Source organism: Xenopus laevis, chromosome 8S (genome assembly GCF_017654675.1).
Source record: "Xenopus laevis strain J_2021 chromosome 8S, Xenopus_laevis_v10.1, whole genome shotgun sequence".
Classification (NCBI taxonomy): Eukaryota; Metazoa; Chordata; class Amphibia; order Anura; family Pipidae; genus Xenopus; species Xenopus laevis.
This window is the reverse complement of record NC_054386.1, coordinates 82,651,720-82,666,947: the sequence shown is the minus strand read 5'-3', so window position 1 is coordinate 82,666,947 and position 15,228 is coordinate 82,651,720. Positions and strand designations below refer to the sequence as shown.

The following is a 15,228-nucleotide window of genomic DNA, read 5'->3' as shown; positions in this document are numbered from 1 at the left end:
TATGGATTTTTCTTTGCTCTCTAATAATGGATATAGCAGTCTCTGTAAGTAAGCAGGACTGCTAAGTGCATATATCCCTGGGAATTAAAACTTTTCAGTGCTGGGAGATTGCATGCCAAACTGTATGCTTTGTGTATTTCTGCTTTCCACATTACCATCATTTTACATGTGTCTTTACATTTTGTTTCAGTCTGGCATTGTGGTCTTTATCAGAGAACAGTCTAATGAGAACCAGGAGTTACAGTAACAGCACAGCTAGTACCAACAGCCAACAGAACTCCCCACAGACCAAATCCTCCATCAACTTCACATTCCTCTGCAGCAACTCCAGCCATAGTCCTCCCAAAGTCAACCAGAGGGTGCTGGGCCCAGTAAGAGGTAAGGGGAGCATTCTGGAGTGCTGGAAGCCTATCATAAGAGGTGTGGAATATATGTGGCTCTGTTTTTCGTCCAAGCTGAGCTGAAATGTGTTCATTTTTCTGGTTTGCCGGTCCACATCCTATATATTGATTACCTTGTAGTAATAAAAAAGGCATTATAAACACTTAACGATGAATAAAATATAGAGCAAGCTGACATTTGAATTAAATGTGATAATACCATTACTCAAACCTAAACATGTTAGGTAAAAAAAAAAATCAAGTTTTTTCTAAATAGACTACTGTAACCAGAAAGAAAACATCAGTGGGTTCCATGCCTCTATTTACCTGGACAGGTAGAGCACCTTCATTGCCTGAGCATTTTTGATCCAAGATCTTCCCATCATCATCAAAGCAAATGCTTTTAGAAGAGTGACAAAAAAGGACATTTTGATCACTACTGTTTTTAGTCTGATTATTAGATCAGTCAAAATGCCCTGCCTGCAACAAGCCTTAGAAGGGAGTGGGTCTGCCTTTTTTTTTATACATTTATCTGTGTGGCCACTGTGTTTGCATGGAGATGCAGTCTGGACATTTATGTAAAAAATCTTTTCTCCACCCCCCAAAGGATCTTTCAATTCCTGTCTTCAAGGCCATTAAAATGGGAAAGGCTGCTATTGTCTACACGATTACGTTTGGTAATTTATCTACTGCATCTGCATACACTCACAGCCTGATGGAAATCTAACTCTATAACTAAATCAAAGACTGGACTCATCAGAATACCCATCTCCATTTCCTGCTTCTAAACTTTGAAGAAATATCCAGCCTTTCCCCCAGATGTACGGGGACTTTAAAAACCTGCTGATTTTTCTGCATCTTTTACTACCTTTGCATACCTTTACTATTACCTCTACATATCAAACTCCTGTTGGATATGTAGACCTACATGTAGTTTATTCTTCCAGCGACATGCCGAAAGGAACATGTAAAAGTTATGGATTAGGTAAATAGATTGAGTTATGGCGTATATTTATGATATGAAGTTCTAACTAATCCTTTATTTTTCTTGTAATAATTGTTGCATGCATTAGAAAACCTTGGGTAAAAGGGAAATGTGATGTGTGAGTCATTTCACCTCCATTCCCTTCCCTAGAGAGGTAAAACAAATTGCAGTAAATTCTGCTGATGCCCACTCAATTATTATGATTTTTCTGCATCTTTTACTACCTTTGCATTCCTTTACTATTATTACCGCTACAGATCAAACTCCTGTTGGAGATGTAGGCCTATATGTAGTTTATTCTTCTAGAGACATGCCAACAGGAACATGTAAAAGTCATGGATTACATTTCATGCATGAAACACCATGCATTTACAGGGGAAAAGGTGTATATATATATATATATATATTTTGGGGATGCAACAAATCCAGTATTTGGTTAGGGATTCGGCCAAATCCTCCTACCTGGCCGAACCGAATCCTAATTTGCATATGCAAATTAGAGGCGGGAGGGAAATCGCTTGACAGTTTGTCACAAAACAAGGAAGTAAAAATGCTTTCTCCTTCCCTCCTCTAATTTGCATAATTCAGATTCGGTTCAGTATTCGGCCAAATCTTTAGCGAAGGATTCGGGGGTTCGGCCGAATCCAAAATAGTGGATCCAGTGCATCCCTAATATATTTGTCTACTTCCCTTTCAATTTTCTAAATTCTGAGTCCTCTTTAAACTTGTGATATTGTTAGTTGACTATTTTGGGTAGATTTTGTAGCTGGAATTTGCTTAATGTTGCCCAAGCAATGAAGGGTTTATAGTTGTCACCTTGTTTTTTTTGTCACTGTTGTGTTATTTATAACTGTTTCCTGAAAAATAATTTTCTATAAACTAGTGTTCCATATTTAAAAAATGTTCCGGTGCCTTGTGAAGTAAAATCTCATTTGCACTTTATTTTGAGCCATGCTCAACTCTACAACAAAAATGTGAAATTGTAATTCTGTATCCTGAGTGTTCGTTGTTTTCTCTTATGTTTGTCTAAATGAGTTTCCTGTGTTTCTGACCCTTATTTTGCACACATTGTGACTTTGTGTCAAGCTTGTTTAAGGCATAGTCATGGCTATACCTAAAGTCGTGATTATGTATAACGAGCATGCACTTTATGTATCCCATTTCTTTTCTTAGTCATTTGAGTTTCTTTTGGCTGTATGTGTATATTTTGTCATTTCTGTGCGTGTGATTGCTCTGTTACCTGTAGTATGATTTATTCCTATTTGCGTGTGTGTGGTTTTTTTTCTATGTGTTTCTGTATCTGTTTCAAGCAAGGTTGTGTATGTTCCCCTCTGTGTCTTTGTATATCAAACATTATAATACCATGTAAATGACATAATGTAGGTAGGTGCTCAGTGCAACAATCTCCGCTTCATAAAATGTTAATGAAATATATCAACATAATCTGGGATTTACTTTGATAAGTATGATTAAATTCTTTATCTTGTGTGTAGGCTATATCATGTTCTGTGTGGGGTTGTTTATGCTTTTCGTGATCCTGTATTGTGTGTGGACTTTCTTTAGTGCATGTTTCCTTTGGTACTTATAATTTATATTTGTCTTATTGTGTGCATATGCTTTCATTTCATTGGTTTTATATGCTGTTCATCAACTGTTTGCGTACTTGAGTTTTTCGTGTGTGTGTGTGATATCTACCCATCATGATACTCTATTCTTTGTTAGATCCTGTACATTTGAATTTGCTTCTATTTTTAGTAATTTCTATGCATTTTAGTACAGGGGTGCCTATACTACTGATGCGGAATCTACTTTTAGTGGTGATATTCCAACAGCATCTACTGCCAGCACCGCAACTTTGTCGGGGTTCTGTTTTTCTGTAAGAAAATGCATATTGGTATACTTAAAGGGATACTGTCATGGGAAAAAAATAGTGCTGCTCCAGCAGAATTCTGCACTGAAATCTATTTCTCAAAAGAGGAAACAGATTTTTGAATTAATTTTGAAATCTGACATGGGGCTAGACATATTGTCAGTTTCCCAGCTGCCCCCAGTCATGTGACTTGTGCTCTGATAAACTTCAGTCACTCTTTTCTGCAAGTTGGATTGATTTCACCCCCCCAGTACCCTAACAAAAGAACAATGGGAAGGTAACCAGATAGTAGCTCCCTAACACAAGATAACAGCTGCCTGGTAGATCTAAGAACAGCTCTCAATAGTAAAATCCAGGTCCCACTGCAACACATTCAGTTATATTGAGTAGGAGAAACAACAGCCTGCCAGAAAGCAGTTCCAACCTAAAGTGCTGGCTCTTTCCGAAAGCACATGACCAGGCAAAATGACCTGAGATGGCGCCTACACACCAATATTACAACTAAAAAAATACACTTGCTGTTCAGGAATTAAATTTTATATTGTTGAGGGAATAATTTGCAGTGTAAACAGTGTAATTTAGAAATAAAAACGACATCATAGAACTCATGACAGAATCCCTTTAAACAAACCAATAAATATCTAGTATAGGTAAATCTAAAACAACTGCACTTGCTGAGTAATCATTGAAGACGTTTCACTACTCATCCGAGCAGCAACTCAGCAGCAACCCCTTCTCTGCTGTAATCTGAGCCCAGAGCTATAAGTGAGCAGAGAGAGGCTCAGGCAGGAAGTGATGTCACACCAAGCTAATATGGCAGCTGTATCCTAAACAAACAGAGAGAGAGCTTCCAGAGCTTTTTACTCAGGTATGGTAACACATTCTACAGAATAAATATAGCATTCTAGCTTGCAATATTGCAGCTAATCTATTGGCAATAAAATGCCTCTGTAGCTTTCCTTCTCCTTTAAATTATATATTTGCAAAAATGGTTGATTTTGAAGCATCGATTAACGTTCCATTGTACAGCCAAGCTTACATTCCATACTAGTTGCACTTTTGTCTTTTTTGAGATGAAGTAATCATTTTTATTTATTTTTTTGCATATTAAGATGGCAGTAGAGCTGTTTCTGATTCATTATGTAAAGTTCAATTTTGATAATTGCTAAGTTTTGCACATTAAAATTTAAGTTTCAGCCAAAAGGGACAGGAGCATAAACTCCACCCTAGGCTTTCTGCACTTATTATTTTCTTAGGGCTGTAACAAAGCTCAGCTCACCGATGGAAGGCTGTATGTACTCCTGTTTTATAAGACGGAAATGTGATTTAGTGCATCTTGTCTTGTGTGTTTATTCCTTGCTCAAAGTTTTACTTGCTGACAGTCTGTTCTTGTCATCTCCTCCATTAGCATTCATTTTGTTTCGTCTTTTGCGACTTTGTGTGTAAAACTGAAAAATCAATAAAATGGATTTTGTTTGCATAAGTGTATATACCACTTGTATCTCTGCTGTTCACTCATTTCAGGGTACCAAAACAAGGCACAACTGCAGAAACAAATAGCTTGGGAATGACCATGGTTTTCATCCATCTCCAGCAGTCACTCCTCATAATCTCTGCATGACATATTTGTGCTCTCTCACTCTCTCTCTGACTCTCCCTCACCCACATACAAAATCACCTATAGAAGTACAGGTATGGGATCCGTTAACCGGAAACCCATTATCCAGAAAGCTCCGCATTACAGAAAGGTAGTCTCCCATAGACTCCATTTAATCCAAATAAACCATATTTCTAAAAAAGGATTTCCTTTTTCTTTGTAATAACAAAGCAGTAGCTTGTTCTTGATCCCAAATAAAATACAATTAATCCTTTTCTGAAACAAAACCAGCCTAGAGTCCTGCAGCGTGTCGGCTATACGCGCAAAATTGCGGGCACCCTGTGGAAAGAGGGGAGGATTTTCAGGTGCGGTTTCGGGTTGCGGGTCTCAAATATATTTCTTATTTTATGTAATATTGTCTGTATTTGACAAAAAAATCTTATTAAAGTTTTACAAAAGTTGTTTCTGTCCCCGCCCACTTTTGATGACGTCACTTCCGGTTTGCAGCACCGTCACTTCTTGTTTGATGGAGGTTGTGGGTCGAGTTGCGGATAAGGCAGTTGCTGGTCCGGGTCAGGTAGCGGATCAAAGTGTAAAATGTGGTTCGCGTTGCTGTTTTGGGTCGGGTCCGGGTCTTAGAAATTGGTTCCACGCAGGACTCAAGCTATTACATTTTCATAAAAAAACAAAACACTTTTCTTTTTTGTTTTTAAACGACAATATGAAATATACAGTGCAGGTATAGGATCAATTATCCGGAAAACCTGTTATCACGATCAGATCGGAGCGGATGGCTGCGCTGACCTGCACCTTCTAGTGTTCTCTTCTGCGTGCCACAGGCTGTCCAATCAGATGTTCAGAGGGCAATGGTGCAACACACACTGAACACGCAAAATAAGCACATTCGGAGCCCCTACTTCCTGTGTCAGCTCTGGACTAACGGCCACCAACTTGTTTGTTGCTGAACCCGCCTATTGTGGGTAGTCGCTCGGCCGTCCACTCTCTCCCTGCATTGCCTGCTGCTTCTGCAGCTCATCGGCGGTGGTGAGCTTGGTATGCGCTGGTGGCGGAGTGGTAAGTGATGAGCTTGGGCTGGAGCGGAGACAACCCCCCTAAGGGGAGGGGGGAGGACATATGTCCTGTTGTACCCCCCCTCCTCCGCCATTCAGCCTCCCACTGCTCCTCCTCCCCTGTGGCTGGCGCTGAAGGTTTCTCCAATTTCCCGTTTATCCCTCTGTGCCTCTAAAAAGGCGTTTGGGAAAGCGCCATTAACAGGAGATAGTCGTGGATGCTGGGATCTCAGGTGTCTGAACTTGTCACGAGTCAACTGCAACTACTTCCTTGACCTGCGCTCTGACCCTATCCTGTTGAACACATCCCTGGACTGGGAGTTGTAGTTCTAGAACCTTAGTTTTACATGTCTGTAGCTGGGGGTTTGTGCATTGGTGTGTAGTTTGATACTCCCTGTGCCATTGATTGAAACTTACCAAGAGCTGCTGCATTTCTCACCCTAGGCTTATACTCGAGTCAATAACTTTTCCCAGTTTTTGTAGGTAAAATTAGGTACCTCGGTTTTTTTTTGGAAAAACTTTGAATCTAATTCGATCGAATGCGATATTACTTTGATTCGTATGATTCCAATTCAATCGAAAACTGACCTATTTGCCCAAAAAAAAACCATTTAATTTTGGTTGGTCTTTTGGAATTCTAATTTCGACGTATTTCACTGAAATCTGCCCCTTAGTATGTTCTAGAATGGCCAGTTCTAAGCAACTTTTCAATTGGTCTTCATTATTTATTTATATTTAATTATTTTCCTTCTTCTTCTGACTCTTTCCAGCTTTCAGATGGCCCCATCTTAAAAAACAAATGCTCGATAAGTCAACACATTTATGGTTACTGCTTTTTTTTTTTTTATTACTCCTCTTTCTACTCCATCCCCTCTCCTATTCATATTCCAGTCTCTTATTAAAATCAGTGCATGGTTGCTAGTGTAATTTGGACCCTAGCTACTGTACTGCTGAAATTGCAGACTGAAGAGCTGCTGAATAAAAATCTAAATATCTTAAAAACCACAAATAATAAAAAATCGAAACCAATAGCAAATTGTCTCAGAATATCACTCTCTACATCATACTAAAAGTTTACTCTAAGGGGAACAACCCCTTGGAAACAATGTAACTGTAGTGTATTAGAGGATCAGCTGATTACAACATTGTTTCAGGAGTCAGAGACTATAGTGCAGGGTCCAGTTGGGAGGAGGAAATAGGGAGAAAAATCAAAAATATGGGGGTGTTGAAATGTCTCATAAAAACAAATCATAATCATGAAAAAAACAAACCTATCATATCATGAGAATATATGGATCGAATAAATTTCAATTTATATAATATATGCCTTTTTTGGAGCTGATCTGTCATTTGCTTCCACAAAACAAGCATAAAGGTGACTGGGCTTCATTTCAAGGAGCCAGTTCTACTGTTAAGGGGGAACATGCCCACCAAGAGGGAATACCAGGAGAATACCCAGAGGTTTTGGTAGTGCTAGAGCAATTGTAATTCACTCAAATACCTATTTCCAAAAAAAAGGTTCACAATGTGGACACTGGGCCCTGCAGTGTGAAATAAATGAGCACAACCAGCTTCATATACTATTTAGAACTACTATTTAGTGAAGTCATAAGATATTTTACATATAAAAGTTGCTATTTTTATGTTATGTTCTTATGATTTGAAGCCAAAGATATAGGAAGCACTATACTGACTGCACCTAGAGACCAGTACTGCCTTTAGGGCTCATTAAAGAACACAGACGCATGTAAACGCGAACGCAGGAAAAATGCTACATGCTGCGTCCCAACCTGCGTTCGGCGCTTACATGCGTCTGTGTGAGTACAGCCCCATTGAAAAGAATTCAGTGTGTCTACTCCTGCGCTCCCCTGCGGCTGAACGCGTGAAACCGGAACGCAGAGGAGCGCAGCTAAAAACGCTTGTCTGTAGGAGCTCTTAAAAGGGGTTCACCTTCAGGTTAACTTTTAGTATGTTATAGAATGGCCAATTCTAAGCAACTTTTCAATTGGTCTTCATTATTGATTTTTTTTTTATAGTTTATGAATTATTTGCCTTTTTTATCCTGACTCTTTCTAGCTGTCAAAAGGGGGTCACTGACCCTATCGGAAAACAAATGCTCTGTAAAGCTACAAATGTATTGTTATTGCTACTTTTTATTACTCGTCTTTCTGTTCCGACCCTCTCCTATTAATATTTCATATTCTCATTCAAATCAATGCATGGTTGCTAAGGTAATTTGGACCCTAGAACCCAAATTGCTGACCATGCAAACTGGAGAGCTGCTGAATAAAAACCTAAACAACTTAAAAACCACAAATAATAAAAAATGAAAACCAATTGCAAATTGTCCAGGAATATAACTCTCTACATCATACTAATACTTTATTCAAAGGTGACGCACCTTAAAACTGACTTGCATCACATGCAGATCAGCAGTAACTGCCAGTCTGCAGCTGAACTGGCCTGAATGAACTCAAACCTGCAGAGAAAGGGAGAAATCAGTATGTGGATGCAAAAGAACATTAAAGGAGAACTAAACACCCCCACGGTAATAAGTCCCCACTGGCCCGCTTCATGCCTCCCTGACCACAAATGCAGAGTGAGCAGTATCGGACTGGCCCGCCAGGATACCAGGAAGAGTTTCTGTCTCTGTACAACTATAAATATGCAGAGTTGTGCAGTGTTTCTGAAGCAAACAAATCCTTTTATTTAAGGGAACAGTAACACCAAATAATAAAAATGGATTAAAGTAATGAACATATAATGTAGTGTTGTGCGGCACTGGTAAAACTAGTGTTATTTCTTAAAGGGATCCTGTCATCGGAAAACATGTTTTTTTCCAAAACACATCAGTTAATAGTGTTACTCCAGCAGAATTCTGCACTGAAATCCATTTCTCAAAAGAGCAACAAATTTTTTTTATATTCAATTTTGAAATCTGACATGGGGCTAGACATTTTGTCAATTTCCCACCTGCCCCTGGTCATGTGACTTGTGCCTGCACTTTAGGAGAGATGCTTTCTGGCAGGCTGCTGTTTTTCCTTCTCAATGTAACTGAATGTGTCTCAGTGGGACCTGGATTTTACTATTGAGTGTTCTTAGATCTACCAGGCAGCTGTTATCTTGTGTTAGGGAGCTGCAATCTGGTTACCTTCCCATTGTACTGTTGTTAGGTTGCTGGGGGGGAAAGGGAGGGGGGTGATATCACTCCAACTTTCAGTACAGCAGTAAAAAGTGATTGAAGTTTATCAGAGCACAAGTCACATGACTTGGGGCAGCTGGGAAATTGACAATGGGGGTCATTTATAAACTTCCCGCAGGGCAGATTGGTTCGCAAAGTGAATATATTTGCCCTGTGCATGGTTATATTTATAAAGCTGAATAAGAGGGTGCATACAGAATTGCGAATTTTTTGTTCACAATGCGAATGTCTAAAGGGGCTTTATAAATATGTCACAATTCGCAAATTGAGAATCTTTATGCGCACACTCTGCGACTCAATTACGCCACAACTTTGGTGGCGGAAAAAATATTCGCAAAACAGTTTTGCAAACTGCGAATTTAAGTTACTGTCAACGCTATTTTCGCGCACAACAACCTCGCACATTGGGTGCGCTTGCGCAAACTCCTGTCTCATTTGCGCGCCGTTTGCGAAAATTTATTCACACTGCGAATTCGCAAAAAACGGAAAGACGAGCAGAGCAGTGCAATATATTAGCGCTCAGCAAAAAACATGCGCAATACAACCATTTGCGAAAAATATGCGCTGCGCGAACTTTATAAATGACCCCCACAATGTCTAGGGTAATTGCATGGCATATTCACCCTTTCTCCATACATTCAAAATATTTTTCATTTAACATTTTAAAATTCTTTTTGATAGAAACAAAAGCTCAAGAAAAAAGACGCCAGCACCAGCAGTCATTGCTACGTTCCACAGTGCATAGTCCTACTGGATGTCAGCAACGCTTGAGCACCCAAGCACCTTCCCTGAGCTCTGGATATCCTAGAACTCCATCACATGCAAAGACATCTTGCCCTTTATCATTGTCACTCAGCATGTCCGGTTTGTATCCCCATCCAGTATCAGTTTCTTTAAAGACCTACCCTATTTTCTAAGCTTGGTAAAAACATATCTGCCCTGTTAAACAGATAGCTGGTTGACCAGGATATGCCCCTATCTGTCAATTATAAGGTATGGTGACACCTAAACAGTTTTTTTTTGTTTTCATTTGTAATTGTTAAAGGTAAATGTTAAGACGTTACCTTAAAATCATTTGTATTTCTTGTAACCCTTAAATGGGATCCGTCACCAAAACAAATTATTCAAAATCCTATTTTATCACATTAGTCAAGCAAAATGAACTTTAATTACACAACATAAATTATTGGAATCTTGTTTCCTTCAGTCTGGGGATTCATAATTATAGCAAGCAGGCAGCAGCCATTTTGTGGACACTGTTATTAAGACAAGACCATATCCATTCTTGATGAATTGACTAATGATGCTGTGAGTTTTAATACAAATGTGAGTTCAGCACAAGATATGGATGCCCCTTACAGATTTGTAAAATAGTGCTGGGATATCCATCAATGAAGAAGACCAGGTCATACTAACATTTTTATTATTAACACATATTTCATGCAAAGCTACAGCCAATTATATATACAAGAACATGTCCTATTTGTATATCTCCTACCATCCAGCAGGAATGACGTGTTCTTTGTAAAATGTCTGCAGGGAGTGGCTTCAGTGGTCTTTCCCCAGCTGCCAAGGAGAAGAATGGAACTCCAACCAAGAAAAATGTCCGGGAAGGAGAATCCACCAGGCAGCATTTTCATCAAAGTCATGGTTTTGCTTTACTGCAGGTAAGTGTTCATTCTGCTGAGTACAGAACATTATATTAGATTGAAGTTGTTGTTCCCTTAGAGATAAAAAAAGAATAAGGAGTATGTGTGAATGTCTTTCTCCGCAAGCTGCAATAGTATTAGTGTCCCTAGTGGCATTATTGCAATAAACAGCACCTACTTGTCTGTAAAGAATGTTCTGTATATACAGGGAACTATAGCTGCCTTCATACTTTTAAGAGGTATTAAATATAAGCTGACCCTGCCTTGTTTCTAAAGTAAGAGTTGATATGAAAATAAAACTGGTTGTAAAAGGGATTCTGTCATGATTTTTATGATGTAGTTTTTATTTCTAAATTTCACGGTTTACACTGCAAATAATTCACTCTACCATATAAAATGACTATGAAGATTTTCATTCATCCAGGTCATAGTATATCTAGTATAGGTCAATCTAAAAACAACTGGACTTGCTGAGTAATCAATGAAGACGTTTCACTACTCATCCGAGCTGCTCGGATGAGTAGTGAAACGTCTTCATTGATTACTCAGCAAGTCCAGTTGTTTTTAGATTGACCTATACTAGATATACCATATAAAATGTAATTTTTTTTTTTAGTTGTAATATTGGTGTGTAGGCAGCCATCTCAGGTCATTTTGCCTGGTCATGTGCTTTCAGAAAGAGCCAACACTTTAGGATGGAACTGCTTTTGGGCAGGCTGTTGTTTCTCCTACTTAATGTAACTGAATGTGTCGCAGTGGGACCTGGATTTTACTATTGAGTGCTGTTCTTAGATCTACCAGGCAGCTGTTATCAGGGGCGATCCTGGATCCTTCCGGATCCTTCCTGGAAATTCGCTCTTAAAGTACCAGGAGCAGCATTTTTGCTGCCCCTGGTACCTAATGGAGCGCTGCCGCCTGAGGCTACAGCCTCAACTCGCCTCATTGGCGAAGCACCCCTGGCTGTTATCTTGTGTTAGTGAGCTGCTATCTGGTTACCTTCCCATTGTTCTGCTGATGGGCTGCTGGGGGGGGAGTAGGTGATATCACTCCAACTTGCAGTACAACGAGTGACTTAAGTTTCAGAGCACAAGTCATATGACTGGGGGCAGCTAGGAAACTGACAATATGTCTAGCCCCATGTCCGATTTCAAAATTAAATATAAAAAAATCTGTGGATTTCAGTGCAGAATTCTGCTGCAGCAGCCCCATTAACTGATGCATTTTTATTTTTTTCCCCCCTGAAGCTATTAATCGTTGTAATATTTACAGATGAAGCCACTTGGATTTGTGAGATAAATGCGTCATGACACAGGGTTAATTGAAGAAACTGCGTTATCTAAAGTCATCTTAACTCATTTAATGCATTTAACCTTTCCATTAGCATACCAAAGCACCATTGTGAACAATGGTGAATGCTTTAATTAGATGGGATGTTGTGACGCAGTTTTCGGTGTTAAATGAGATAAATGGGATATCTGTGTTTAGTTATTCTGTGTCAAACAGACAAACCAAAGTGGCTGCATCTGTACTTTGGTTAGCTATCATCCAGGAAGGCAGCAAACCCCTTCAGGGTTATTTCTCAATGTAGTAAACAGAAGGACATTTTACTATTTTTTCATTTATCCTCACAATCATATTCAAACTTGGATTTATAAAGTGGAAACATTACATCTTTTCAATGCAACTATATAATATATTTCATCATTGGATTAAAACACTGACCATTGGGCACTATATTATAGTGGCTTACTGTATCGCTGGCACACTTACACAGCTCTACCCCTGAACCAATGTAGATCTCTATAAAATATACTGCATAAAACAGCTCATATGTAAAACACTGCTTCATCTAAATAAACTGGTTTTTATAAAAATATAGTTTTCTAGAAGTAATATGCCATAAGGGCTTCCCTGGGACCATACGATTCATGGTGCACACAAACAAACCACGGGCACACATACATATTAGGTCACATGAGCCAAGTAATGGACAAAGTTCTGTCTTTTACTCCTTCCAGTTAGAGCTGCATTTTTTCTGGTCAGGAGATCTCTAACGGAGTACACAGACCACCACAAAATAGTGGCCCAAGGTGAAAGGGCAATATTAACTGATCCATCCAGTTGCTTTACTCAAAATTGTTTCAGTCTCTGAGAATACTTGGGTTTGCAAATGGGGTATAGGTCATGTGTCTTAGGTTCTACAGAGGTAGGAAATAATTCTGTTTAATTTCTTGTTTCTAGAACGTACATAAAAGAGGTGGTAGCCATAACAACACAGAGTACTCCAAGTAAGTGATTCCTAACCCTTAGTATAATCTTCAAATCATTATGTACCCATACTCACTGAAAATAGAAAAATACATGTGACCCATCAAACTTTGTAATTCTTAACCACACAGGGTGGGACTGGGCTGGCGGGACACCGGGAGGAAAAACCCAGAGGCCCCTGCCGGCGCAGACCCACTCCCTGCACTGCTGCTTACCTCCCTCCCTGATGCCACCCAGTTCTCTTCTGACGAGCAGGGGGGGCGGGGGCTGAAGGGGGGTCCCAGAGGGGATTTGCAGCTGGGGGGCCCAGGGGATTTTTTGGGGCCCCCCCAGTCCGACACTGTAACCACATCATTCCTAAGTGGATGCCTACAACATTATTCCCAAGTGGATGCCTACATCATCATTCCCAAGTGGATGCCTACAAGTGCTGCAATCACACTAGGACATATGGACGCATACCCCCTGTATTTTCCTGCCAACTACCCTTAATCAGATGTATCTGCTCCTGCTAGCTGACTTACCATGCTAAACCAAATTTCCTGAACCAGCAAGTGTAATTTTTTTTTGTCCTGCCAACTGTTTAACCACTTTGGCCCTTTTATTTGCATGCAAATACGCCTATTTAACCAATACAAACCCAATAGTTTATATTATGAGTATAACTGAATCTGAACCCTAATTTGAATATACTGGTTTGAGATAATGCATGATCTGTGAAAAATATTGTCTCTAAAGGTGTAAAGTCATGTTATCTACTGGACCAAATGGGAATCCTGCAAAAGTCCTTGTATTCGGTGCATATGCAAGACCAACCGAAAAGTTTTCCTACCTATAAGTTCCTATAATCTTTCCAAATGCAAATGACTCCAAGAATTCCTTGGCTATGTGTTGCTCTTTGCTATTGTAACTTCCTAACATCCATGGTTTCCATTTATTCCAGGAGTGCCCATTCTTTACTAATGTGGGGTCTACTTTTAGTGATGTTGTCCTGTTATGATCTACATCCATAAAAGCATTGTTAGCATTCTGTTCTGTTAACTATTACTTAAATATTATATTGATTTATGGGAGAATTTATTTTGCTATATTTAACAAAAAACTATTTGTTATGTAATAATATCTGAATGAAAAGCATGAAAAAGGAGGGTGATTTAGACAGGTCTACTGGTAAGATCCCGATCTAAATTTTGGACACCCCTGATTTATTCACTGTTACTGTCCATACTCCAAGTGGCCCAATGTATGTCTGTCTACACCAGAATGTCTAATGCATCTATTTACTCCAGACTCCGTGCAAACCCCATGTGGACCAACATATGTACTGACATTTTCATCTCACCTGCCAGAGCAGGACAAATGTATGTGTGCCGGACACTTGTCTCTGTACAAAGACCACCTGAAAGCAACTTCTCCTGCTACTGTATATGCCCACATCAGTTATATCTGTACAGACCAGTTTAGGATTCAGAATAAGTCTATGGGGTTCCTGTCTAGAAATGCATCCTTATGTGAGAAGGCATTTCACTAATGTCACTGATCTCATAATACATTTTTCTTAGGTCTTTGGAAAGTTTGGGTGTTCGTCCCAGTCGGATCCCAGTAAGAAGAAATGGTCTGCTCACAAGTGAGAGAGAGTCACCTATCCTTCGTGTTTGGAAATATACCTCAGATACATCACTCAAGCACTGCAGTCTTGCAGGTACCTTTCGATATTATAAGTAGCCATTGGGAGGATGTGTATACTACTACTACTACTACTACTACTACTGTCCTGTAATTAATGTTTTAAATTGTGAAGGGATGTACAGATTATTGGAGAGCATGGCTGGAGACAGAGTGAGCTGTGGGAACAGAGAAACCTTTCCGTGCGCATTGGGTTTCTCCGCCTGCGCACCTGCTTTTTTAGTGTGCAGGAAAGGTTCGGATTTGGTTCAGTATTCAACTGAATTGGTATCCCTACATTCGGGAGTTCAGATGAACCCTGAAAAGCAGAGTTTGGTGCACCCTAATAATAAAACTTGGTCCTGGGAACATGCCTACTACTTTCACTAGTTATTGCTTTATACTGCTGTTTGAGTGTAAAGCCTCCGATTTGGGTGCATACTGTATTTTTTTTTTAATATAAAATTATAATTCATATTGTGATTTCTTTGGAAGCTGTGCCTTACACTTTTTTGGTCCTTAGCCCTGATGTATGCAAAACA

The 15,228-nt window shown here is 39.5% G+C and overlaps 1 protein-coding gene across 2 annotated transcripts in view; it reads left to right on the top strand.

Moving 5' to 3' along the window:
• agbl5.S (AGBL carboxypeptidase 5 S homeolog) overlaps positions 1-15,228 on the top strand; it is a 39,518-nt gene that overhangs the window by 21,320 nt on the left and 2,970 nt on the right. For both annotated transcript variants that reach the window (XM_041575277.1, XM_018233271.2), the window contains exons 11-15: positions 191-378; positions 9,786-9,968; positions 10,644-10,771; positions 12,995-13,041; positions 14,584-14,723. In XM_041575277.1, coding sequence (XP_041431211.1) covers positions 191-378; positions 9,786-9,968; positions 10,644-10,771; positions 12,995-13,041; positions 14,584-14,723 — 686 coding nt within the window. The remainder of the gene's footprint in view (positions 1-190; positions 379-9,785; positions 9,969-10,643; positions 10,772-12,994; positions 13,042-14,583; positions 14,724-15,228) is intronic.